Below are 24,980 nucleotides of genomic sequence, written 5' to 3'. Positions count from 1 at the left end.
TATCATCTCAGTGATGCCTTCCCTGACTATTTGAAACTACAACCCTTCCACCCGAAACCCCATCCTTCTACCCTGTGTGACTTTTTTCCCCACAGCACTTATCAGCTTGTAACTGACTCTGCAAGTTATGTGATTACATTTATACATTATTGTTTGTCCCCTCTGGGCCCCATTACCATCTCCACAAAGGCAAGGCTCTTGGTCTGTTAAAGATGGACCCCCTCTGGGGGCCTGGAACCGTGCCTGGCACACTGTAAGTGCCATACGAGTGATGATCTATAGCTCTACTTTCCCTGGGAGCAGGCAGAGGGGCTACACCTGTTTCCTTTTTTTCTTTTTTCTTTTTTTGGCCGTGCCAACCGGCTTGCGAGATCTCAGTTCCCTGACCAGGGATTGAACCCGAGCCCCACAGTGAAAGCCCGGAGTCCTAACCACTAGGCCACCAGGGAATCCCCTACACCTGTTTATTATGATGTCCAGTGCCTGGCACAGAGAAAGGAGTAAAAGGCAGCACTGACCCCGCGGGCACCTGCTCAGTCCCTTCTCCGCGCCCTCACAGGTGGCGCTGTGTCCCGCGATGGCCGCGGGACCCCTCCTGCCGTGCCCAATGTCCTGGCTGGAATTCCTCAAGGCCTCGCACTTTGCGCTGGGGCCCGACCCGCGGCTGCACGTGGACGCCAAGCAGTCCACGTCGCACCGGGACTTTCCCGCCTACCGGAACGTTACCCGTGGGCCGCTGTGCCAGCCGCCGCCCCGCGCGTCCCTCTTCCAACAGGACGCGCGCTGGGCCGGCCCGGAGCTCCTGTCGGAGACGCACTGCGCGTATGCGCCCGCGTCGCCGCTGCTGTCGAGCGAGCGGGAGCGGGAACTGGCACGGGAGCGCACGCTCGCCATGCAGGCCAGCAACCTGCACGCGCAAGCGGACTCGCGCGCCCGCACCGGCCTCTCCACCGCGCGCGCCCACTTCGGCTGGCCGGCGCTTCCGGAGAGCGCCAGCGAGCAGATCCGCGGCGCGCGCCTCGTCTTCGACCGCGACTCGGTGCCATCCCGCGACTGAGCCAAGCTGCCCATCCCGCCCACCGCGCACCAGGAGTTCTTCCCGCTCCACGACATTTGCCCGAAGCCCCGCGAGCCTTCCTGCCACTTCGGTGAGCGCGCACCCGGGCACCCTAGGCAATTTACCCAACACAATGGTTCTCATGGCGAGCGGGGATTCTGCGCCCACCCCAGCGGACATTTGGCAATGCCTGGGGATCGTATTTTGGTCTTCACGACTGGGCGTGGGGGTTGGGGGGAGAAGGTGGTACCGTCAGGGAGCGGCTGGAGGCCAGGGATGCTGATGAACATCCTACCACGCACAGGAGAGCTTCCCGCAGTAAAGAATTATCCAGCCCCAAATGTCAATAGTGCAGAGGCTGAGACACTGGAACCTCCTCGAGCCTCAGTTTCTGCATCCACACAATAGGCAGGTCTCCCGAATCTCTCCAGGGTGCTGTGCGGTGGCCCGAAGTCATGAAAGCTGGTTTGGGGGTCAGACAAATCTGCTAAGTGTTCCCCCCCACCACCACCCCAGCCCTGCGACCTTAGTAGTTGTGTGACTCTGAGCAAGTCGACCTCTCCCAGCCTCAGTTCACTCATCTGCAAAGTGGGTGCAACAACAGGGCCCCACTTTATAGTTACTGGTGAAGCCGAAAGAGCCCCGAGTGCAGAATACGCCTGTCAAATACTGAGCACTCAACAAAGAGTCGCTGTCATTCATATGATTTTCCAATTCTGTGGTACAGAGGACCTTCTGGTAGACATCACTAGTTACAGACCCTCCAAGCTGGGTTCATGGATTGTCAGTTGGCTTTGACTCCACCTGGTTCTGAATTTCTATTATTTCTGGCAGGTTATTTGACCTCTCTGAGCTTCAAGGAGGCTTCAAGTAGGGGGGAATAATATCGGCCCCCCAAATGAGGTGGAAAGCACTTAACCTAGGTACTGGGCTCAAAACTTGGTAGCTATTCTTGTTGTCATTATTATTATTATTATTGGCCACACCACGCGGCTTGCAGGATCTCAGTTCCCCGATCAGGGATTGAACCCGGGTCACAGCAGTGAAAGCCCAGAATCCTAACCACTAGGCCACAAAGGAACGCCCTTGTTCTCATTAATTTTTATTATTTTTGGAGTGGGAACACAGGAGACAGGATGACAGCACCTCCTACCAGAGACAGTTCCAGGCCCTTCCAGGCCCACCTGCCTTGACGTGTAAGAGGGTAAATCCAGGCTGGGCTGGTGCTGCTGGTGGGGAGGGGGGGTGGGAGGAGGAGAGGTGCTGCTGGGGGGTTGGGGGTGGGAGGAGCAGAGGTGGGCACTGGGTGGTCTTGCCCTTCCCACCCCTGTCCTCCCACAGGCCTCCTCCAGCATAGAACTGGGAGACTTCAAGATTGGCTATGGGCCCATGTGTGCAGAGCAGAAACAAGCCTACAGGCCCCAGGTTCTGCCCCCAGACAGGTACGAAGGGGACCATGGCCTACTACTAAGATGGGGCAAACGGCTCTCAATGACATGTGAGATGTGTCACCTGAGGCTCTAGGGCCAATGCTGTGCCTTTGAATTCTCCCATCACCCACAGGCAAGACCCACTATTATGCCACACTTCCCACGATTAGCACCCCACAGCTCGGCCGTTAGAAAGCCTGTCCCTCTCTCCTTTTTCCTAGGAGTTGCAAGGGACAAGATCAGATGGGTCCTCCTTCTCCCACCTCCTTATCTGCAGGTATGACAAGGCCCAGGCCTCAGCCCACATCCACTGTGTGACTATTCGACCTGGAGATGGCCTCTTCCACGACAGGACCGCCAAGGGTGAACACTTCTATGCCCGGGAGCCAGGTGAGAGCCTGCTGCCTGCCCCGCCCCTCGCTCCCACAGCAGCCTCTCAGAGCTGCCCAGGACCTACTCTGCCACTGGCACAGCCTTTTGTTCTTCACCACGACCGGACTCTGGAGTCGCACATCCTGGAAGGAAATGGGTGCCCTGGTCCGGGCAGCCTCACCACCTCCACGCACTTCTTCCACGGCCAGGTCAGCAGGAAGGGGATGAAGGCAGCAGGGCTCATCAGGGAAAAGGGCTTCCCAAGCAGAGTGAATAACAGCAAGTGCAAAGGCCCTGAGGTGGGAGGGAGCTTGACACGTGTGCGGGGATCTCCTGGATCTGTTTGCGGGACGTAGGGTGAGTCGCTTAACCACTCCAAACCTCAGTGGCTCTGCCTGTAAACTGAGATAACAGTACCAACTCCCAGCGCCATCACGTGGGACCCAGAGAGAGTGTGAGCCGTCCAGGGTCACACAGCGCCCACTTCTGCCCTCCGTCCTGGCCATGGGACATCCCTGACACGGGAGCTTCCCAGATGCCATGCGGTCCTACAGCCGCTGCCCGCGACCAAGCCACCCAGCCGCCACGTGCCTCATGAGAAATTGCAGAGTCACATAACCCTAGGGGAGCCGTCGCTTCTTGGACAGTTCTTCCAGACCTCCATGGACACAGACTATTTACCCTCTGGGATGCAGAAGCCGCCGAAAGCGCTCAACCTCCACTTGCTGCAGAGCAACCTGCCCCAGGGCACAGGCGGTGAGCGCGGCCCCACCTCGGAAGCCCCGCCCTTGCCACAGCTGTGGTCCCGCCCCCGGCCAATCCCGCCACGCCCCCTGCCCTAGTCTGGCTCCGCCTCCTGAAGGGCTAGATCCCACCCCATGAGCCAGGATTACCAACTCTGACCCTGAACAACCCCACTCCCTCGTGATCGTGACTCCCAACGCCCACCCCCCACCCCGTCATGGCCCCACCGCTGCATGACTCCGCCCCTCTGGTCTGGCCCCGCCCCTCTCCATATCTGCTCTCTCCTGACTCTTACCCCTCCTCTTCTGCGACACTCTGGCTCCGAGCCGTGACCAGCTAGCCTATTCTTCCTGCCCACCCCTCCCCCCCAGGCCCCGACCCTCGCTAGTCTACCCTTGTCCTGCCCCTGGCGTCCTCAGCCCTACCCTGGCTGCCCCATCCTCCCTGCCTCATAATCCATCCTCCTCCCCTGACAACTTATGCACTACCCCAGGCGTCGCCCTTGAACCCTTACCCCATCCTTAGTCTCCCGTGTCCCTTCCCCCTGGGCCCTGCCTTTCCTCCCTCAGCCCCTCAGCTCAGCCACCCCTCCCAAATCTCCAGAAACAGATTTTTCAACCATGAACCGGAAGATGCTGAAGCCACACGGAACAGCTCCAGCCTCCATGACTGAGGAGATGCCACAGCGGGTGAGGGAGGGGGAAGGGGTATCTCTCTAACCAGGTAACCCCCGAAATCAGTGTAGAGTTATCTCAGGAAGATTATACCATCAACTCAGACTCAGAGTTAATGTCAAGTCCGCTCAGGGTCACTCTAGGGTCACCCCAGGCTCGGGGTCATCTTAATGTCATCCCAGCCCCAGGTCATCTCTAGCTCAGCCCCAGGGTCATGTCAGGGTCATCTTCGTATCACCAGCCACAGTTATACTCCAAGCCAGGGGTTAGCTCAGAGTCACCTAGGGTCAACCCAGCCCTGGGGTCATTCCAGGGGCCCACCTGCTTTCTCTCCAGCTTCTCATCCAGATCCTGGGTCAGCCCAACCTGGGGTTCCCTTTTGCCCACCTCCCCAGGACCCAATCATCAGCCAAACTGCGCTGAGCCGTTCCCCACTCATTGATGTTGCCAAGGTGGTGCGGGAACTACAGGGGGGCCAGGGTGGGCCAGCCATCCTCCAGGCTGCCCTGCGAGGCTCCCCACCCTGACTCCACAGGGCAAGTATAGCCACTTGGAGCCCCCGGTGGGGAGACAGTGCTTCTTCTCAACCGTAAACAAGGATGAGTTTGCTTTCAAGTACCAGGGTCCAGCAGTGCTGAGATGGGACGACCTCCAGGAGAGTCATGTGCCCCTGGGCTCCCCTCGCCAGTGGGGCTGTGGGGCTGGGAAGGTGGACCCTCGGGCCCCCCAGACCCCTACCTACCCATGCCGTAGCCAGCAATAAACACCACTTTGGCAACATCCCACCACTTTCCATCAATCAGCCATGAAAGAGGATAGGGTGCCTGTGGGCTTGGTGAGAGAATGTACAGGAGAGAATGACTCCATGGAGAAGCCCTGAACTTCTGCAGACCCTGGGTGTCATCCCACTCTGGGCAGGGAGGCCATCTCAGTTTGTGCAAAAGCTTGGTGGTCCGACGCTTGTAAGGTGTTCAGGTGATACCACAAGTTCTTTCTTTCTTTCTTTCTTTCTTTCTTTTTTTTTTTGGCTGTGCCACAGGGCTTGTGGGATCTTACTTCCTCAACCAGGGATTGAACCCAGGTCCACGTAAGTGAAAGCGCCGAGTCTTAACCACTGGACCGCCAGGGAATTCTCGCTGCCAAAAGTTCTGAATGGTGTGGGAGGATGGAGTTGCAGTGTTGAACGGAGGCAGTGTGGCGAGAGGTTGAGAATGTAGGCTCCTGGGGCTAAATGGACAGAGTGCAAATCCTGACTCCTCCATGTCCTGGAAAGTAGTCTTGGGCAAGTCATTTGACCCCTCTGAGCCTCTATTTGCTCATCTGTAAAATGGAGATAAATAATAGCTCTCTCTCATTAGATTGTTATAAATGAGAAATGTACACACTGGTTAGTGTGCGTGGCTGGGGGTCAAGAAGGGAGAGCTTCCTTTCCAAGGATGAAGGTAAGGAGGGTGTAGGATGGAGCTCAATCACTGAGAGACTGGGTGAGGCTCAGAGGGGGCATGAAAGGGTGGACATGCTGAGAATGGCCCAGCAATGTCCCCTATTGTGAGCAGAGGCTGGAAGCTGAATGGTTGGTGCACTGGCTAGCTGGGCAGCTGGCCCCCAGATCACAGCTGGCTCCAGGGGCAAATCAACAAAAGTCATCAGGATGTGATCAGGCCCAAGGGGATAGGTGTTCAGCCAGAGACAGAATGAAAAGGGTGGAAAGGAGGAGTATGGGGTGGAGTCTTGAAGCTGGTAAGTATGTCAAGGACATCAAGTATGTCAAGGACTAGTACCTTGGACAGCACCCCACCTTGAAAGTCTTGGGGTCTGATGAGATCAGCACCAAGAAGCCAGATCTGTCTGGAACGATAAGATGGGCCTTGGTGGCCGTGCCTGGGCCCTGCCTCTGCAGGCTGTTGAGAGTCTGGTTTCAGGGAATGAACACCGCCCCCTGACCCTGTAGATAGACCTTTAAAGACCAAGGCCCCCAATCCAATGGGCCACTAAGAGCCAACCTCAAGCCTGTCCAGGAGCCCTTTCCCCATGGGCAGCAATTCTGTGAGACCAGCTTGTCATTTCCACAGGAAGGAGAGGAGTCCAGTTTTGGGTCCCAAGGGGACAAGATGGACATTTTGGCTGCAGTCATGGTATCCATGTTGACCATGAGAGGGTCTGCTAGAGGCAGAACACCTCTTCTGCTTGCTTCCACTAATGATGTAGATGACACTTGTCTGAATTACCTCATGATAAAACAAGCTTTCTCAATCTCGGCACTATTGACATTCTGGATAGGATCATTCTTTGCGGTTGGAGGCTGTCTTGTGCATTGTAGGATCATCATCCCTGACCTCTACCCACTACATGCCAGTAGCACATTCCTTCTCCCCTGCCCAGTTGTGACAACCAAAATTGTCTCCAGACATTGCCAAATGTCCCTTGCGGGGAAAAGTTGCCCCTGGTTGAGAACCACTGCAATAAACCCTTCCTACAGTGATTCTTAGGATAAAATTAGGCTCTCCTGGTAAAGCCGGTCTGCTTGTTTACCAGACTACATGTACAAAAAGCTTTTCCTTTTTGCCTTGCCTGCCAGGAAGCTCAGAAAGCTTGCTTTGATTCCATGTAGCTCCAGTTGCAGGATTATGTGTACTCCTGCCTGGTTCTAGGAATGGTTTAAACAACCGAGGCATCAGATGAGAAATAATGGGTAGGAGTTACAAGGAAGCAGTTTTCAGCACAACTTGAAGCATTTTCTAACAATGGAACTGACCAGCCCCAGGATGGGTTGCCAGGAAAAAACAGAAACTTTACTCAAGATGTCTTCAGTACAGAAGACATCTACATCTAATGTAGTAAAGACGCTACATTATGATGATTCTGAATGTATTCTATGGATTTATGTCTATCCCTCCTACATCCCACTTACCCCCCAGAAAAGGCATTTCACATGAACTACAAAAACTAAAAAGACTTATGAAATAAGATGAGTAAAATAGGATTGAACATGGGAAAACAGATTAATTTTTAAAGGAAAACATTTTGTCAATGGTAATCATTGCTGAGCAGCAGACTTGTCTTTTTCTGTCCCTAGGCAAATGATTTCATGCTCTGACCCTCACTTTCCTCATCTGTAAAATGGGGATGGCAACAGTTCCTCCTTCATGAGGTGGTTACAAGGAGTAAATAAAATGTGTGTACCATTCTTTTATATATATATAAATTTATTTATTTATTTATTTATTTATTTATTTATTTTGGCTGCGTTGGGTCTTCGTTGCTGCGCGCAGGCTTTCTCTAGTTGCAGAGAGCGGGGGCTGTTCTTCATTGCAGTATGCAGGCTTCTCATTGCGGTGGCTTCTCTTGTGGAGCACGGGCTCTAGGCGTGTGGGCTTCAGTAGTTGTGGCTCACGGGCTCTAGAACACAGGCTCAGTAGCTGTGGCGCATGGGCTTAGTTGCTCCACGGCATGTGGGATCTTCCTGGACCAGGGCTCAAACCCGTGTCCCCTGCATTGGCAGGCGGATTCTTAACCACTGCACCAACAGGGAAGCCCGCATATACCATTCTTAAAACAGGGCCTCGCACTTGGCAGCAGCTCAATGAACAGTGCCTAAATTTTGTTAACGTCTTGGGTATTTTTGTTGCAAGTGTCAGAAACCCAGCTGTATCTGCTCAAACAGAAAGGGATTTTATTGACTTAGAAACAAGAAAGTCTGTAATTAGGTCTAACATCAAGGCTGCTAATTCCGCATCAGGCATGCTCTCTCCCTTGCCCCCTCTCAGTCCAAGCAGTGGCAAAAAACAAAAGCAAAAACAATACAAAACAAAACCCAAATCCTAATGATTAAAGCCCCAAAGGAAGGAGTGAAGGTCTCCCCCGCAACTCCTCACGTTAGAATTTAACAACCCTCCGACTGGCCCATTTGAGTCATATGTCCAGCTGTGAACCAATCACTGTGCCCAGAGGGATGGAATGCTGTAATTGGATGCCTGGGTGATTTGGTTCCCCAAACCTCACCAGGATCTTGGAGTCTGGAGCCCAATCTTGCTGGATCCTGTCTCCTAGCAACAGACCTGTGCCTGCCCAGCCCCATAGCATCTATCTTGCCCCAGGTCACAATCTAGAGGGCAGAAAGACTCAGCCAATAGGCTCTTCCCAATGAGGGTAATTGTGCCTTTATAGACAGGCAGTGTTCAGTGTTCAATGCTTGAAAGGCTGAGGCATTAAGAGCCCACCAGATCTCTGATAAGCCCAATCTTATCTCCCCATCTCAGTACTAACTTCCTCTTTTAGCTTGGGGCAGAGAATTCAGCCCTAGCAATCTCACAAAATTGAGCAGGTGCTAGACTCTGCTTTAAGAAGGTGCTCATGGGGACTTCCCTGGCAGCACAGTGGTTAAGAATCTGCCTGACAAGGCAGGGGACACAGGTTCGAGCCCTGGTCCAGAAAGATCCCACGTGCTGCGGAGCAACTAAGCCCCGGTGCCACAACTACTGAGCCTGTGCTCTACAGCCCGCGAGCCACAACTACTGAAGCCTGCACACCTAGAGCTCGTGCTCCACAACAAGAGAAGCCACCGCAATGAGAAGCCCATGCACCGTGACAAAGAGTACTGCCCATGTGCAGCAGTAAAGACCCAGTGCAGCCAAATAAATAAATATAAATAAATTTATTAAAAAAAGAAGGAGCACATAGAGGTAGCTTGTGTCTATCTTATAAGACCTTGCCGAAGACTTCATGAAAGCTCCCACATGTTCCAACATCCTGATATTTTCCTCCAAAGCTGCTCGAGCCACAGTCTCAGGTGACACACAGAGTGCGAAGATAAAATGGGCAACAATTTAATCGGCTATTTTTCTTCAACATAACAGATTTCTGGTTTCCTGAGCAAGGCCCTTTTACAGGGCTGCCACATATATCTGGGGAGGTTGTGCACTGCACAAATCTTGAAGCCCTATTCACATTATAATGAATATATATGTCAAGGTGGCCCTGGCCCTCTACTTCACCTTTGTTCAGCCAATTTCACATTTTAAGTTATTTCCTTCAATACCCTTCCCTTTTCTGGAAATCATGTCTAAATTAGTCAAGACTGTCATGACTGCAAGAGACAGAAACCCACTAAACTAGCTCAAATACTCAGGAAATTTGTTGGCTCGTGATATTGAAAAGACTGTGGGCTTCCGGCTTCAGGTATGGCTATGTCCAAGAGCTCAACCAATATAGCTAGAGCTTTCTCTCTGTCTCTCACCTCTACATCCTGGTATAGATTGGCTTCAGTCTGCAGACTGTTCTTCCAGACAACTGAGGAAGGTGGGTGCAGGCAGAATGAAGCCTATAAACAGCTCATGATCCCAAAGGAAGAAAGAGATTCTCCAACTTCATGGCTTCGTCCCAGACCTCATTGTGGCCAGGGGGTGGGGTTCTCGGGTTGGTATGTTTAGATCGCATGGTACTGGGGGGGCTGTGTTAGACACGGGTCCATCTGGAGTAGTGGAGGGGGCTCCACAAAGGGAAAGCAAGGTGCTGAGAGACATACTGGGCAGACTGAAATGACAGCTGTCATTACAAGTATTATTTGTAATGGGATCATCCAGCAGGATAAAGAACAAGCAACATAATCCAATTGCAGTCTCAAGTCTCTCAGATCTGCTGCTGGCTTCTCCACAGAGAGCTGGAAAGCAGGTCTCAGGCCATAAGTTCAGCCCAGATCTAGAAGGTTCTGGAAGGAAGAGCGAAGTCTCCTGGAGGCCTGATTTGCATGCAAGGGTAGGTGTTGTCAAAATTCACCAGCCAAAGACCATCAGAAGCACACCTGTAGTCAAAAAAATTTTTTTAGCTTGTGCAGCAAGGAAGATCCCATAGCGGGGAACCATGGGGCATCTCCAGAAGAATTGGGGGACAGGAGGGCATCTTATAGGATTCAGGCTTGTGCTGGGTAATTTTAAGAAGAGGAGAGTAGAAGCAATTCTAGCCTGGTGCTGTCAGGAAGCAGGGAGCAGATCGGCGACTAGGACTGGGTATTTTGGTGATTCTTATCTCAGAAGTGGGAGGATGAACATGGGGCAGTCATTGGGAAGAAGCGGCGGTCATCTGAGTTAGTTGGGGGGGGGGAAGGGGGTGTGTGTGTATTCATTTTTGTGGTTGCAGAGTGTCCTTGTGTCTGTCTCGGCTCAGACGCGGTCACAGAGCGGCCTTGTGTGATCATTGTTTATATTCTGGGATCGTTGTTTATGTTCAGGGAAGAACATCACACAGCCCAGCTGCCAGCTGCCGGGGCTGTATTTCACACCCTCTTCACAGGGATCTGTGTCTCCAGGTAAAGTCTACCCAGATCTGGTCTAGGCTTCAGAGGGGGCATCAGGCACGGGGAGTCCACCAGTGACAGCGGTGCGTGACCAGGGAGGAGGAGGAGGAAACACTCAGTATCCCCAACTCTTTTCCTTGGAGGAGGAGTCTTAGAGGGAAATGCTGGACTGAGCAAAGATAAACAAGTTTGTAAATTCTCAGCGTCTTGACTATGCTGATGTGCGTTGCCAGTCTGCAAGACAGAGAGAGAATGTTCGGTGTTTCTTGAAACCAGAGAGAGTCAGAGACCCGGGCAGGAGGCAGAGACAGGGAGAGAGAAGAGGATAGAGACACAGAGGGACAGAGGTAGAAAAAGTGAGGGCAAGAGAGGCAAAGAGATTGAAATGGAGAGAGACATAGAAATAGAGGGACAGAGCGACAGAGAAGGAACAGAGAGAGAGAGGAAGAGGCGGAGAGAGATCGAGAGCGGCTGAGAGAGACGCAGAAGAGGAGAGGCCGCGGCGGGGACAGCGCGGGCGGGGCGCGGCGCAGACAAAGGCGCGGCCGCGCGGCCGGGTGGCCGGGCCGGGACAAAGGCTGGCCCGGGGGGAGGCGGGGGCAGCGATGGCGACGGCCGAGGCGGACGCGGGCGAACTACAAGTCCCAGCAGCTCCCGCTGCGGCCCTCGGCCGGCCCCTCTCGCTCCCTGGGAGCGCTTGGCGGGGCCGCAGGGCCGAGGGGGCCGCCGGCGGGGCTGGCGGGCGGGGGGCTTCCTGCGGGCCCCGGGGGCGCCGGCGGGCGCGGCGGGCCGGGCTGGGGCGAGGGGCGCCGGGTGAGTGTCCCCGTGAGCTGGTCGGGCGGGCGGCGGCCGCGATGGGGCGGGGGTGAGGGGGGCGGGCGGACGGGGGGCCCCGGCTCGGGGCGCGGCCCTGGGCGACCTCTGTCCACCCCCCTCCCTCGCCTCGCGCGCCGCCAGCCCCGGCCCGGGAGAGCAGAGACGCCGGCGCGATGGGAGGGGGCCGCGCGACCCGCGGGCCTAGCGCGCCGGTTCCGCCGCTGCGGCCCCGGGGGAGGGCCCGGCCCGAGCTGGGCGCCGTCAATCGGGAGGTATGGCGGGGGCGGGGGGGGAGAGAACCCCTCAGTTGGGGTGGGGGCGGGAGTCCAGGACGCCCGCCTCCCCTGGAGGCGATCCAGACCCCCCACCCCAGGAACCCAAAAGTGGCCCCAGGTATTGTTCTCCTCACCCTTCAGCCTGGGGTAGGGAGTTCAGGAGGCCCATCCTCAAGAGGGGGATCCAGGGGTTCCCTCCCTCCCCCAGGACCCCAGTTATTGTTCCCCTCACTCTCCAGTCTTGGGGTCCAGAGTTCTGGAAGCCCCTTCCCCAGGAGGTGATCCAGGGTTCCACCTGCCCCCGAGGAACTCAGAGAAGGACCCCAGTTATTTCTCCTCCCGGCTTGCAGCTCAGAGATGGGAATTCAGGAGCCAATCTAAGGGTCCCCCTGCCCCCTGGGAATCCAGGAGGGGACTCAGCACTGTCCCCTGACCCTCCATCGTGGAATTTAAGGAGGTGAACTAGGAACTCAGGCCTCTCTGTTTGCGTACCCACTCCCAGCTCTGGGGTTGTGGCTCGGGAGGTCCCCCTCCCCAGAAGGAGAGCCAAAGGTCCTCCCCTGTCTCCCAGGAATAGATCTATTTGTTGTTTTCTCCCCAAGGCCTAGCCACGTGCTGGGCATCACCTCCCCTTCAGGTAATGCTGAGTTCCTCCTGCTCCCCTGAAGCGGAGCTTCCCAGCTTGTTTCTCTGCCCCCCTCCCTACCTCTAGCCACGGAGCTAGAATTCAGGATGTTTCTTCCAGGAGGGGACCAAAGTTCCTAACACCCATTCCCGTACGTCGGTCGTGGGCTCAGTCACTCAGGAATCTCCCCTTCCTAGGTGATGGCCCAGGGTCCCTCCAGTAACCCAAGAGGAGCCCCAGGTATTATTTTGCCCACCCCAGCTAGGGGTTAGAATTCAGGATCTTCTATCTACTCGGGCAAACAGGTACACCGACACCTGTCCCTACCCTCCTGGCTAATGGATCCATGGGTCTCCCTGCTCCCTCCAGGGGTCCCACATATTATATCCCCACACTCACTCTAGCTTTAGAAATCTGCATTCAGGATCTTCTATCTAAGACAGAATACAGGTGTTTTGACTCAGTCCTACCCCAGAATTGTAAGGTTTGGAATTCACGTTGTCTCTTCCCCAGGAAGCAAGCCAGGGGTCTTTCTGCGCTCCCCCAGTGAGGAGTACCAGTTATTGTTTGCCCCCGCCCCACTCATCCCCCAGATAGAGGCTTCAGAGGTCAGGATGCTTCTTCTCTAGGAGGTGAGCCAGGGGTCACCCTCCCTACTAGGAACCCCCAAACATGCCACCCCCAACTATGGGACTGGAATTCAGGCCACGTACTTAGCGGAAAGCACGGGAACCCAGACACCCACCCTCTTCCCCATGAAGGGGCCGTGGTCAAGGGGATAGGTATCTAGACTCTCTCTCCTCCACAGGACCCAAGCTGCCCACGAGAGGAGGAGCCCAGGATGGAGAGAGGGGCAGAGCCATGGAGCTGGGTACTGGAGACCTCTAGTGCTGGGTCCCACGACTTCTATCCAGGTGTGGGGCTGAGAAGGGAGTTCCCTCCCCCCCCAACCATGTCCCACCAGGGTCCCTCTTCTCCCTGCCCTGGCGGGGGCGAGTGCAAAATCTCCCTGCAGTACAAGACAAGAGAATGATCCATGTGTGTGCCCCGGAGTGGGATCTGGGGCATGGTCTGGCCCCCTCTCCCTTCCCTGCTCAGGCTCCAAAAGAGACCCCCGGTTCCCCAGAACCTACCTCCACTCACCTTCTGCCCTCACCCTGTAGATCCTGCCCCGGAAGCAGCCAGCACTTCCACACTGGGGATGCGGCGGTCCGTCCTAGTGAGGAACCCAGGCCACAAAGGCCCAAGGCCCAATTATGAAGAGCTTGACTCCGACTCAGAAGACCTAGACCCCAAGAGGGAAGAGCTGGACCCGGTTTCTGAAAACCCAGAGCCTGAGCCGGAAGACCTCAACACTGTCTCTGAAGATGTGGACCCCAGCTATGAAGATCTGGAGCCTGTCTCCGAGGATCTGGATCCCGATGTGGAAGCACCGAGCTCCATCTCGGGGATCCGTGACTCGGATCCCCAAGATCTCGACCCCATGTCTTCAAGTTTTGACGACCCAGACGTCATCGGCCCCGTCCCCCTGGTTCTCGACCCTAACAGCGACACCCTCAGTCCTGCTGCCACCCCAGACCTGGACCCCCTCTCGTCCGACCTCACTGCCACCCCCGAGGTCCTGGCCGCCGGCCCCGCGGTGCTCCCTGCACCTGCCAGCCCGCCCCGGCCCTTCTCCTGCCCGGATTGCGGGCGAGCCTTCCGCCGCAGCTCGGGTCTGAGCCAGCACCGCCGCACCCACAGCGGCGAGAAGCCTTACCGCTGCCCCGACTGCGGCAAGTCGTTCAGCCACGGCGCCACGCTGGCCCAGCACCGCGGCATCCACACGGGCGCGCGGCCCTACCAGTGCGCGGCGTGCGGCAAGGCCTTTGGCTGGCGCTCCACGCTGCTCAAGCACCGCAGCAGCCACAGCGGCGAGAAGCCGCACCACTGCCCCGTGTGCGGCAAAGCCTTCGGGCACGGTTCGCTGCTGGCGCAGCACCTGCGCACGCACGGCGGCCCGCGGCCGCACAAGTGCCCGGTGTGCGCCAAGGGCTTCGGGCAGGGCTCGGCGCTGCTGAAGCACCTGCGCACGCACACGGGTGAGCGGCCGTACCCGTGCCCGCAGTGCGGCAAGGCCTTCGGCCAGAGCTCCGCGCTGCTGCAGCACCAGCGCACACACACGGCCGAGCGCCCCTACCGCTGTCCGCACTGCGGCAAGGCCTTCGGCCAGAGCTCCAACCTGCAGCATCACCTGCGCATCCACACAGGCGAGCGGCCCTACGCCTGCCCCCACTGCTCCAAGGCCTTTGGGCAGAGTTCGGCGCTGCTGCAGCACCTGCACGTGCATTCGGGCGAGCGCCCCTACCGCTGCCAGCTCTGCGGCAAGGCCTTCGGCCAAGCCTCCAGCCTCACCAAGCACAAGAGGGTGCATGAGGGCGCGGCCGCTGCAGCTGCTGCGGCCGCCGCCGGTTTGGGCCTCAGCCCCGCTTCGATGTTGAGGCCGGGGCAGGTCTCCCTTCTGGGTCCTGATGCTGTCTCTGTGCTGGGTTCAGGCCTGGGCCTCAGCCCCGGCCCCAGCTCTGGTCTTGACCCTGACCCTGGCTCTGCGCTGGGCTCCCCCCCCAATCCCAGCCCCAAACCCATCCCTGGCTCTGGTTCTACCCCCACCCCTGATTCTGTCAAATCTTCTGACCCTGAGCCTGGGCACAATGCCAATTCCGACCTTGTGGCCAGCCCTGGTCACAGATCTGGTCCCAGCCCCGACCCGGATCCCGCGCCCAGCCCTGACCCCAGCTCTGAGTCCCACCCTGACCCCGGTTCTCCCACCCATGATACTGTCAGCCCAGTCCGCCCTACCGGCGAGAGTCCCGAGTGGGTGCAGGAGCAAGGGGCACTGCTGGGGCCTGATGGCTGAAGGGCATGCTGGCACCCGCAGGGGCCTGGGAAAGTTGTGTGTTGTGCAGTTAGTAAAATCCTCCCACTCCTCCTGGCTCTGTGTTGTGGTTCTGCTGTTGCTGTTTTTTCTCTAATGCACAGCCTCTTCTTCTGGAGATGGGAGGGTATGGCCAGAGCCAAACATACAAATAGAACCTCAATGTCCTGGCTCCCCCCACAATATCCTCCAGGCTTCCTAGCTTCCCCGACAAGGTCTCACACTGGTCCATCCCAGCAGTTGCCACTCTGCTCCCCGAGACCTGGCCACCCCAGTCAGGGGCAGACTTATCCTGTGGGTGGTCTAACTCCCTTCGTTTTGGAGTTGGCTTTCCCAGGAATGGTGGGATTTCTGGCATGTTGACCGTCTAGCAGGCTGATAGTGGAGGCTGATATGAAACCATGTGGGCGGCCCTGCCCCGTCTGCTCCCCTAACTTACCCCTTGCCCTTCAAAGCCCACGTTGCAGGTACACCACGGGACAAAGGAGGTCACTCATTTATGCATTCAACAAACATCTGTTGATTGCTTGGGTCTCAGCAGGGAGCAAGATAAGCATGGCCTTGGCCCTCACAGAGCTCAGAGACCGAGTTCAGAAACATTTAAAAAGTAATTACAGAGTATGGTACATTCAACAAGAAGCATAACAAGACTTCTGATTTAGATGGCGGACAGCCTTCCCAAGGAAGGACTTTATAATCCCAATAACCTCTAATTTAATCATCAGTACTGTTTGCCCAGGCTTGTGCTATGCTCTAGCATTTTCTCATTTAATTCTCTCAGCAGCTCCATGAGGCAGGTAACTATGAGTATTCCCATTTTGCAAATGAAGACACTGAGGCACATGGAGTTTAAGGGACTTTTTGGAAGACCCAGAAGTGGTGGTTGGGAGCACCTAGATTTAAACCCAAATTGTCTGCCTTCCAGAGCCTAAGTTCTTAACCTTTATGCTCTAGGGCAAGATTGTGCAAAGGCCCTGGGGCCGCTGAGAGATGAGCTAGGGGAGGAGTTAGGCGGGGCCAGAACAGAAGGCCCTGGTAGACTGAAGTGGGGAGTTTGCTTGTCATCCCAGAGAAATGGGAAGCTACCAGCAGGTTCTGACATTGGACTGATATGAATTATTTTTTGAAGATGCTTCTGGCTGCTGGATTGAGAGTGGAGTGGAGGGGATCCGGAATGGAAGCCTAAGATCAGGGAGGTTGTTGCAGTGGTCCAGGCCATAGGGAATGTTGGGGGACTCTGGGTTTATAGCCATAGGAGTGGGGAAAAGTGGTCCTATTTGGGATGTAATTAGGAAATGAAGTAGGATTTCGTGATAGTTCGGATGAGAGGGGGTTGAGAGTAACACAGAGTTTCTGGGAGGATGGAGCGGGGCAGCCTTGAGATGGGATCGTCATCCGACACCGCGGAGGGAAAGGGGTCAAACACTGGACGTGGAAGTCAAGAGGTTAGCACTGGACTGGGGCATGACTGGGAGCCAGGACGGAGCCAGCAGCCAGCCCATCCCCCAGCACATTTCCGCCCGTCGGCGCTAGGACCTCGGGACCGCCTAAGGGCAAGTCGCCAGCTGAGGCACGCATGCGTGCTGCTCCGGCAGGGGTCGTCGTGGCGCACGGGGAGGGACCGGATCCTGTCACCTGCCTCCAGGGCCGCGCTGGTCACGTGACTGGGGCTCCAGTCAGCTGACGCGGGAGGGTTTGAAGCTGCACCGCGAGGGAGCGAGGCCGCAGTGACAGCAGCGGGTGTTCGGACGCAGGTTGTACCGCCGCGCCCGCCGGCGTTCGGCGCTCCCCGCCCCGGCATGGCAGTGCCCGTAGGGCCGCGCGGCTCAGGTGAGGGCGCGGGCGGCCCCGCAAGTCCCAGAACGCGTGCGGCGGACGGGCGGGAGGCTTCTCCGACCTGGGGCGGCGGACCTCCCGGTTTCCCTTTCCTCAACTCCGGTGCTGACCTCTCAGCGTCCCCTTGGCGTAGATATGGGCAGACGGCTCCTAGAACCTGAGCGGCGGGTGGGCATCAGCTTCTCTGACCTCGGAGTGGCGGGACTCCGACCGCCCTTTCTGAACCCAGGCTCTGCTCTGAGTACCTCAACTCAGGCAGCTGGCGGATCGCCAGCTTTTCCGACTCGGGCGGCGAGGGTCCCAGGATTTGCATTCTGAGCCTAGATTCGGATTGCTCAGCTTTGCTGGAACCCCGACAGCGGGCCCCAGCTTCTCCAACTCGCACGTCTGACACCCAGGCTTTCTTTCTACAAACCAGGAGGCAAATGTTCAGCTTCTCTAAACTTAGGCAGGAGTGCTGGGGGCGGGGTTGCCACTTTAAGCGCAGGCGCCTAACTCAATTTCAGATCTCCAAACACAAGGAAGCTCACTCGCTTCTCACAGGGCAGCCTGGAGGAATGCCCTTTGTGTTGATCTTCTCTTCTTAAGCTAGCTGCAGACACCTGAAAGATGTCCTGGCTGGTAGAGTCTGGGGTGGATTAGCTGTGATCCCAGCCAGGGAGGCGGCCTCCTCTTTGACTTCCCATCCAACTATCTTGTAAACACCCACGACAGCATCTGAGCTCCAAAGGGACCAGCGGCTGGCCCTCCCTGCCGGACAGGTTCTGACGGTGCCTACATTTCATCCTGGTGGCCATGCCAGGCAGGGGGCCAGCCAGACCCTGGAAGGAAGCGGGGTTCTCCCAGTGGGGATGGTGGGTTGTGTCAGGAACAGTTCTGGGCTGCTGTGACCAGCTATGACCCGAGCCGTTGCTGAAAACTTGGGCTTTCCTCTTGGACTGGTCAGGATTGAAAGGAATAAGTGGTTCTTAGAGTAGCCTCTATTCAGGAGTTCCCTGGGGGTCCAGTGGTTAGGACTCAGCGCTTTCACTGTTGTGGCCTGGTTCAATCCCTGGTCGGGGAACTAAGATCCCACGTGCCGCATGGCACAGCCAAAAAAAAAAACCAAAAACAAACCAAAAAAATAGAATAGGCTCTATTCATTGAAGAATTATTGAGACTCAGAGACCGAATGCTTTGTAAGTGTCAAATCGTTAGCTTCTTGGTGAGAGATTTTATTGCCCCATTTTGCAGATGAGGTAGCTGAGGCTCAGGGAAGCTGAGTGCCCTGGAGCAGGGACAGGAATCAACTCAGGCTCTTTTGAGTAACTTGAAACCGCTGAGCCAGCACTGCTGCATAGATCCCTAAAATGTTACGGATTTTCTGGTTTTCCTTAGATCTCTCAGAGTTCTTTCTTGGCTGGAGCTTGGGACTTGCCTCCCCTATTGGCAGGTGAACCTGCCTAGGCCTGGTCCCCACTGCCCTCTCCCATCCCACAGAGACTGAGCGCCTCCTGACACCCAAACCTGGGTATGGGACCCGGGTGGGGCCTTCCCCAGCCCCTTCAACCCCTCCAGAAGAGGAGGATCTCCGCCGTCGTCTCAAGTACTTCTTCATGAGCCCCTGTGATAAATTTCGGGCCAAGGGCCGCAAGCCCTTCAAGCTCATGCTGCAGGTGGTGAAGATCCTGGTGGTCACCGTGCAGGTGAGACCTTCAGGGCCCCCCCCCCCCCCGCAGAATGCCACCTGTGGTCGCTGTTTTCCTTGAAGGGGAATCTTGGAGTCAGAGCCTAGTCCTGACCCCACAGCCCCATATCATGATAGTGACAGTGGCACTAATCCGCCAGGAAGCCCTCTCGGATCTGCACGGGAGCAGCTCCTTTAAGCTTCACAAATGCCCTCTGAGGTCCTAGCCGCTGCTCTTGCCCCTTTCTATAGATAGGACAGCTGAGGCTCAGAGAGGTTAAGGGACTTGTCCAAAGTCACATAGCAGCTGAGCCTTGGAAGGTGGCACTCGGACCCTGGCAGTCTGATGCCGTGCTGACTCTCGAACATTCATCCGGTAAACATTTCATGAACATTAGTTGTTGCCACGAGTTCTGTGAGTGGCCACTGTGTGCTGCGCCTTGGGGACGTGTGGTGGTCACGCCCTCACGGGGTGGGCCCTCTCTTTTCTCTGCCTCCACTCATGCGCCGTGGGAGACCCCGTGCCGGCAGTGCCAATCCTCCCCGTCCCTCCCGCCAGCTCATCCTGTTTGGGCTCAGCAACCAGCTGGCGGTGACTTTCCGGGAGGAGAACACCATCGCCTTCCGGCACCTCTTCCTGCTGGGCTACTCGGACGGGGCGGATGACACCTTCGCGGCCTACACCCGGGAGCAGCTGTACCAGGCCATCTTCTACGCCGTGGACCAGGTGCGGGCGACCAGGAGCAGGAGGGCAGGTGGGCCCGCCCGGGAGAACGGGCGGGGCTGACTGACCCTCCCCTCCTTTGCCCACAGTACCTGATGCTCCCCGACGTGTCCCTGGGGCGGTATGCTTACGTGCGGGGCGGGGGCGGGCCCTGGGCCAATGGCTCGGCCCTGGCCCTCTGCCAGTGCTACTACCACCGGGGCCACGTGGACCCAGCCAATGACACCTTTGACATCGACCCGATGGTCATCACTGGTGAGTGGGCCGGGCAGGGCTCAGCTGTCGGGATTAAAAAAAAAAAAAAAAAAAAAAAAAATCCCACTTCAGGGACTTCCCCGGCGGTCCAGTGGTTAAGACTTTGCCTTCCAATGCAGGGGGTGCGGTTTCGATCCCTGGTGAGGGAGCTAAGATCCCACATGCCTGGCAGCTGGAAAAAACAAAACAAAACAAAACATAAAACAGAAGCAATATTGTAACAAATTCAATAAAGACTTTAAAAATGGTCCACATCAAAAAAAAAAAATCTTCAAAATCCCACTTTGCCTCCTGCTCATCCAGGAGACGGGGTGGTCACGATCATTAATAATTTGACGATTAGCAGAATGCTTGGCACGAGGAAAGGGCTGAGTGTTATGTTTCACTCCATTCATTCCCTAAACATTTGGGGGCCCACTGAGCGCCAGGCACTAGGGTCTGTGTAGGGAATGAGACAGACCAGGCCTGACCCTGGGGGGAGACAGCAGGAACAAACGACAAATGTCGACGTATGAAGAGGGAAGGAAAGCAGGGAAGGGGTCTGTCGGGGACTCTGGGGAGACCTGCCTGTGCCTCCCCTGTCCCCAGTGTCCCTTCCCTGACTCCCTGTCTTCAGACTGTATCCGGGTGGACCCTCCCGAGAGACCCCCTGTGCCCCCCAGTGATGAGCTCTCCCTGTTGGATGGCAGCACCAGTTACAAGAACCTCACGCTCAAATTCCACAAGTACTGCCCCATGAAGGGGGCCGAGGAGGGTGGGGGGCAGGACTCCAGGCATCTTCAGGGGCGGGGGTGGTGGGAGGGGCAGCTGCTTCCCCACAGGCGGGGGCAGGGGTGGGCCACGCCGATGCTGCCATTTGAGCACTTCCTCTGCCAGCGGCAGAGTCAGCGTGGGGCTGGAGTGCTGGCACTCGGGGCAGGAGGGATGGGAAGAGCCCCCTCCCCCTCACCCAAGCCTCCCCCCACCCAGGCTGATCAACGTCACCATCCACTTCCAGCTGAAGACCATCAACCTCCAGAGCCTGATCAATAATGAAATCCCAGACTGCTACACCTTCAGCATCCTGGTGAGCCCGCAACACCTGGGGTGTGGGGCGAGGGGCCGGCCAGTGATGGGGTGGCATGGGGGGCATGGGACTTCTGAGTCCTGGAGCTGGGGACCCTCGGCGAAGGGCAGCGTGGGGGTGATGGGGGAGGCCGGGGCTGGAGAGACCATCCGTCCTGCGCCTCTGGGAGCCTAGGTCTGCTGAGGTTTACTCTGTCCCGTCCCGCCCCGCCACACCCCTGCAGATCACATTTGACAATAAGGCACACAGTGGGCGTATCCCCATCAGCCTGGAGACCCAGGCCCACATCCAGGAGTGTAAGCACCCCAGCGTCTTCGGCCATGGTGAGCCCCCAAGCCCCGGACTAGCACTGACCAGGGGCCCCAACCTGCCCAGGAATTCCCCAAGCCCCAGACCAGCACGGACCAAACTCCCGACTTACCCAGAGAAACCCATGAGCCTGATGACCAACCCAAACCAGCCCTGAAGCCCCCTAGGCCTGGCCCAGCTGCCCCACTCCTGGCCCTGCCTTCGGCCCCCTCCCCACAGGAGACAACAGCTTCCGGCTCCTGTTTGATGTGGTCGTGATCCTCACTTGTGCCTTCTCCTTCCTGCTGTGTGCCCGCTCGCTGCTCCGAGGCTTCCTGCTGCAGAACGTGAGCACCGCCCCCAGCCTTACCCAGCTCTGGGACCACCAAGGCCGGGGTGGCACGCCTCCCATGTCCGGACCGGCCCTCACCCCGCCCACCTCCCCCTGCAGGAGTTTGTCAGGTTCATGCGGCGGCAGCGGGGACAGGTCATCAGCCTGTGGGAGCGGCTGGAATTTGTCAATGGCTGGTACATCCTGCTGGTCACCAGCGACGTGCTCACCATCTCAGGCACCATCATGAAGATCGGCATCGAAGCCAAGGTGGGTCCTGCCCACGCCCTGCCCCCGAGCCCCAGGGTGTCCTTCCAGACCCTGGCCCCCTCTCCCACCCCTGCTGATGCCTGCCCGGGGCCCCATCCCCAGGGAAGGGCCAGGCTGGGTGGGGTTGACGCTGCTCCTGCCCCTAGAACCTGGCAAGCTATGACGTCTGCAGCATCCTCCTGGGCACCTCGACGCTGCTCGTCTGGGTCGGTGTCATCCGCTACCTGACCTTCTTCCACAAGTACAACGTAAGCCTCCGACACGCAGGCGGGGCCCTCCCAGAGGCGGCCACGTGTCCCTTAATTCCCACCCCCACCCCCAGATAAATTCGTACACGTATCGCCATCACCGGCCCTTGCAGATGACTCGCCAGGAGCCTCTTCCGCATACGTGCCCACACCAGGCACACCTGTCACTCCACCTGGGCAGGGGTCACGTGAGCCTGCTCCTTCATACTCCTCCCCCGAGCTGAGTCCAGCCAGGGGGTGCCCTCGGGCCTGCTCAGCACCACCCTGCCTTGTCGACGGTCATCCCAGCTTCTGTGGTCACCCCATCATGCCCTTGGGCAGGCTTCACCCCATCCGCAGGCTCACGGCCCACCTGGCTTGTGGTCCCGCCCCCATTGCTGACACCCCCCCCCACCCTCCCCCCGCCCCTCCGCAGATCCTCATCGCCACGCTGCGGGTGGCCCTGCCCAGCGTCATGCGCTTCTGCTGCTGCGTGGCCGTCATCTACCTGGGCTATTGCTTCTGCGGCTGGATTGTGTTGGGGCCCTACCATGTGAAGGTAGGGGCTGGCCGGGACCGGTGGGTGGCGCTCGTGACCCACAGATGAGGGATCCCTGGCTCCCCATCTTACTTCCCGAGCCCCCTGACTCCTGGTCTATCTTTTGTTGACTTGGTGACACTGAATGACCCACCTTGACCCCTGGTTCCTTACCAGCAAGTTTGCAGCAGTTCTACCCACTGTCCCCTCTGATCCCCGGTGACCCTAGCCTTGACTCTATGACCTTGTCATTCTTCATTGACCCCCCCCCCCCCCGCCAGCTGGCCCTATCGTGACTACTGGTACTCTGTACGCTGTCCCCTCTGACCCCCAAAGCTCCCAACCCCAGCCCCCAGCCGTGCCCGCAGCTCCCTCTGACCCCCCAACCCCGGCCCCCAGCCGTGCCCGCAGCTCCCTCTGACCCCCGACCCCCCTGCCCGCCGGCAGTTCCGCTCGCTGTCCATGGTGTCCGAGTGCCTCTTCTCGCTCATCAACGGCGATGACATGTTCGTGACGTTCGCGGCGATGCAGGCGCAGCAGGGCCGCAGCAGCCTGGTCTGGCTGTTCTCCCAGCTCTACCTGTACTCCTTCATCAGCCTGTTCATCTACATGGTGCTCAGCCTCTTCATTGCGCTCATCACCGGCGCCTACGACACCATCAAGGTCAGCTGCCGGTCCCCCCGCGCCCCCCCGGCCTGCCTTCCCCCCGCCTCCCCATGGGGCCGTGCGTGCGTGCGTGCACGCACGGCCCCAGACTCGGGCTCTGAGTCCCTCGTGGTTGGCCACGGCGGGGTGCGGAGAGGAGGACCCAGGGAGAGAATGTGGGAGACTCTACGAGGCCAAAGGAGAGGGTGGCTCGGAATTGGGGGGCCCAGGAGGGACCCATACCGTCCCAGTCACAGCTGCCACACTCTCAGTTTTATCAAGGTGTGGGGCTCGGGCCACGTAGGGTTCCTGCGTCTGCTTTCACTGACAGGGAAACCAAGCCATAGAATTTCAGTGACTCGCCCAAGGTCAGCTACCAAGCATGTGGTGGAACCCGGCTCAACCTACGACTGTCTCATTCCGGAAGCCCCGCTCCCAGACCCTCTGTTCTGTGGGTCTGGGGAAGGGTGGTTGTCCTGCAGGCTGCGAGGGTCAGAGCAGAACATGGGCGTGGCAGATAGACAGGATCTTTTAGCAAACACGTGTGACAGCCTACTGTGTGCCAAGCCTGGTGCTGGGTGCCAGGCATCTGAGGAAACAGGCATACATGGTCTGTCCAAGACTGGAGGGCAGGATGAATGATGCACAAACGGGAGTATAACAGCCAACTGATGAGAGGTGTAAAGGAAGTATGGAAGGTTACACAGAGGCCCCTGCTTTAGACTCGTATCAGGCTGAGTCCAGGAAAGTTGCTAGAATGTGCTGTCCAATAGTAGTCTCTAGTATGAAAATGAAATACAATTCCAGATTCAGTTCTTCACTCACACCATCCACAGAGCAAGCGCCCAAAAGCCAATGTGGCTAGTAGCTACCAGATTTGGACAGCATAGATTTCACACCTTTCCATCCTCTCAGGAAGTTCTGGATTGATGAGACAGGAGCCCAAGAGAGAGAGCACCAGGGAGAAGGAACAGCCAAAGCAAAGACCTAGAGCCAGAAAGGACTTGGAGAGGAGATATTGGCCCCGTGAGGTTGGGAGAGATGAAGACAAGGCTAAAAGCCAGAACATTCACTGCTGCTGGGAATGCAGATGTTTGCACCCCGCCCGCCCCCCGCCCAAGTGGGTGGTTGTCAGGCACCCAGATTGGGTCAGGCACGGCTCGAGGCGCTGGAGCCACAGCGGAGGGCACCAACTGACCAAGATTCAGGGTGTGCACACATTCAGTGGTCAGGGAATGTCTCCGGGTGAAGCAAACCACGAGGAACAGCAGGTGGAGGGCACGGCACGGTGCAGAGGCCCAGAGGTGGGAGCCTGGTTGGTCCACGAGGACCGGTGAGAAGATCCAGATGACTGGAGAGGGGATGGGGGGAGGAGGGGGAGGGGAGGGCACATCGCAAGGGCCTCGAACGTCAGAGGCCACTTTCATGCCGGGCCGCCGGGCATCTCTCCCCAGCACCCGGGCGGAGCGGGCGCAGAGGAGAGCGAGCTCCAGGCCTACATCGCGCAGTGCCAGGACAGCCCCACCTCTGGCAAATTCCGCCGTGGGAGCGGCTCCGCCTGCAGCCTCCTCTGCTGCTGCGGCAGGTTGGAGGCCGGGTTGGCTTGGGTTTGGGATTGGCTCAGGGGAAGGGAAGCGGGCCTGAGGGAACTGATGCCTTCCCCCTCCGCTGACACCGACCCTCCTCCAGGGACGCTTCGGAGGAGCATTCGTTGCTGGTGAATTGACTCGGACCGGGACCGTCATAGGACATTAGCCGCCGGACTGCGGAGACCCATGCTTATTTATTTTAGCTTTTGCTTTTTAAGGACCGGCTCCCTGTCGCGCCCTGTGAGGGCCTGGGCTAGTCGGGTCGGACATTGGAGTGGGACAGGGAGGGTTAGAGTGGGTGTTAAATAAACGGGAAAATTAACTTGTTCTCATTTCTAGCGGGAGG

General features: G+C 57.5%; 3 protein-coding genes across 8 annotated transcripts; all 3 read left to right on the top strand.

Annotated features, from left to right (window-relative positions):
- The first annotated feature begins 577 nt into the window (after positions 1-577).
- Positions 578-5,040, top strand: SAXO5 (stabilizer of axonemal microtubules 5). The gene is given in 9 exon segments (XM_059919858.1): positions 578-1,148; positions 1,470-1,489; positions 2,175-2,261; positions 2,399-2,499; positions 2,765-2,877; positions 2,959-3,068; positions 3,414-3,615; positions 4,207-4,292; positions 4,813-5,040. Coding segments are annotated over 9 exon segments (1,518 nt in total).
- A 6,279-nt stretch (positions 5,041-11,319) lies between these two features.
- Positions 11,320-15,256, top strand: ZNF358 (zinc finger protein 358). 4 transcript variants are annotated; one of them, XM_059918602.1, is made up of 3 exons: positions 11,320-11,382; positions 13,094-13,199; positions 13,449-15,256. In XM_059918602.1, the coding sequence occupies exons 2-3, from the start codon at positions 13,127-13,129 to the stop codon at positions 15,179-15,181; spliced, it is 1,806 nt and encodes a 601-aa protein (XP_059774585.1). In that variant the 5' UTR covers positions 11,320-11,382; positions 13,094-13,126; the 3' UTR covers positions 15,182-15,256. The 4 variants fall into 4 exon arrangements, with proteins under 4 accessions (XP_059774585.1, XP_059774588.1, XP_059774584.1 ...); XM_059918601.1 differs by lacking the exon at positions 11,320-11,382 and adding an exon at positions 11,544-11,657; XM_059918604.1 differs by lacking the exon at positions 11,320-11,382 and adding an exon at positions 12,804-12,917.
- A 1,617-nt stretch (positions 15,257-16,873) lies between these two features.
- On the top strand, positions 16,874-24,956 carry MCOLN1 (mucolipin TRP cation channel 1). Of its 3 annotated transcripts, none has more exons than XR_009502554.1 (15): positions 16,874-17,029; positions 18,515-18,720; positions 19,261-19,428; positions 19,515-19,680; positions 20,297-20,405; positions 20,650-20,746; positions 20,970-21,069; positions 21,275-21,381; positions 21,486-21,635; positions 21,782-21,883; positions 21,997-22,071; positions 22,299-22,421; positions 22,848-23,063; positions 23,961-24,378; positions 24,500-24,580. XR_009502554.1 is itself a non-coding variant. In XM_059918599.1 (15 exons), the coding sequence occupies exons 1-15, from the start codon at positions 16,999-17,001 to the stop codon at positions 24,769-24,771; spliced, it is 1,818 nt and encodes a 605-aa protein (XP_059774582.1). In that variant the 5' UTR covers positions 16,874-16,998; the 3' UTR covers positions 24,772-24,956. The 3 variants fall into 3 exon arrangements, 2 of the variants coding, with proteins under 2 accessions (XP_059774582.1, XP_059774583.1); XM_059918599.1 differs by lacking the exon at positions 23,961-24,378 and adding an exon at positions 24,735-24,956 and having other exon boundaries at positions 24,500-24,630; XM_059918600.1 differs by lacking the exons at positions 21,997-22,071; positions 23,961-24,378 and adding an exon at positions 24,735-24,956 and having other exon boundaries at positions 24,500-24,630.
- The last annotated feature ends 24 nt before the right edge of the window (positions 24,957-24,980 follow it).

Source organism: Balaenoptera ricei, chromosome 3, assembly GCF_028023285.1.
Source record: "Balaenoptera ricei isolate mBalRic1 chromosome 3, mBalRic1.hap2, whole genome shotgun sequence".
Taxonomy (NCBI): domain Eukaryota; kingdom Metazoa; phylum Chordata; class Mammalia; order Artiodactyla; family Balaenopteridae; genus Balaenoptera; species Balaenoptera ricei.
Note: the sequence above shows the minus strand (reverse complement) of the source record. Positions and strands in the feature narration are given on the sequence as shown.

Bases quoted from the DNA above. Each gene is read 5' to 3' on its own strand.
- ZNF358 (XM_059918601.1), top strand. From the start codon at position 11,559: ATGGGAGGGGGCCGCGCGACCCGCGGGCCTAGCGCGCCGGTTCCGCCG. The intron at 11,658-13,093 runs GTATGGCGGGGG...TCTCCTCCACAG, and splicing joins TGGGCGCCGTCAATCGGGAG to GACCCAAGCTGCCCACGAGA. The intron at 13,200-13,448 runs GTGTGGGGCTGA...CTCACCCTGTAG, and splicing joins GTCCCACGACTTCTATCCAG to ATCCTGCCCCGGAAGCAGCC.
- MCOLN1 (XM_059918599.1), top strand. From the start codon at position 16,999: ATGGCAGTGCCCGTAGGGCCGCGCGGCTCAG. The intron at 21,636-21,781 runs GTGGGTCCTGCC...TCCTGCCCCTAG, and splicing joins AGATCGGCATCGAAGCCAAG to AACCTGGCAAGCTATGACGT. The intron at 23,064-24,499 runs GTCAGCTGCCGG...ATCTCTCCCCAG, and splicing joins GCGCCTACGACACCATCAAG to CACCCGGGCGGAGCGGGCGC.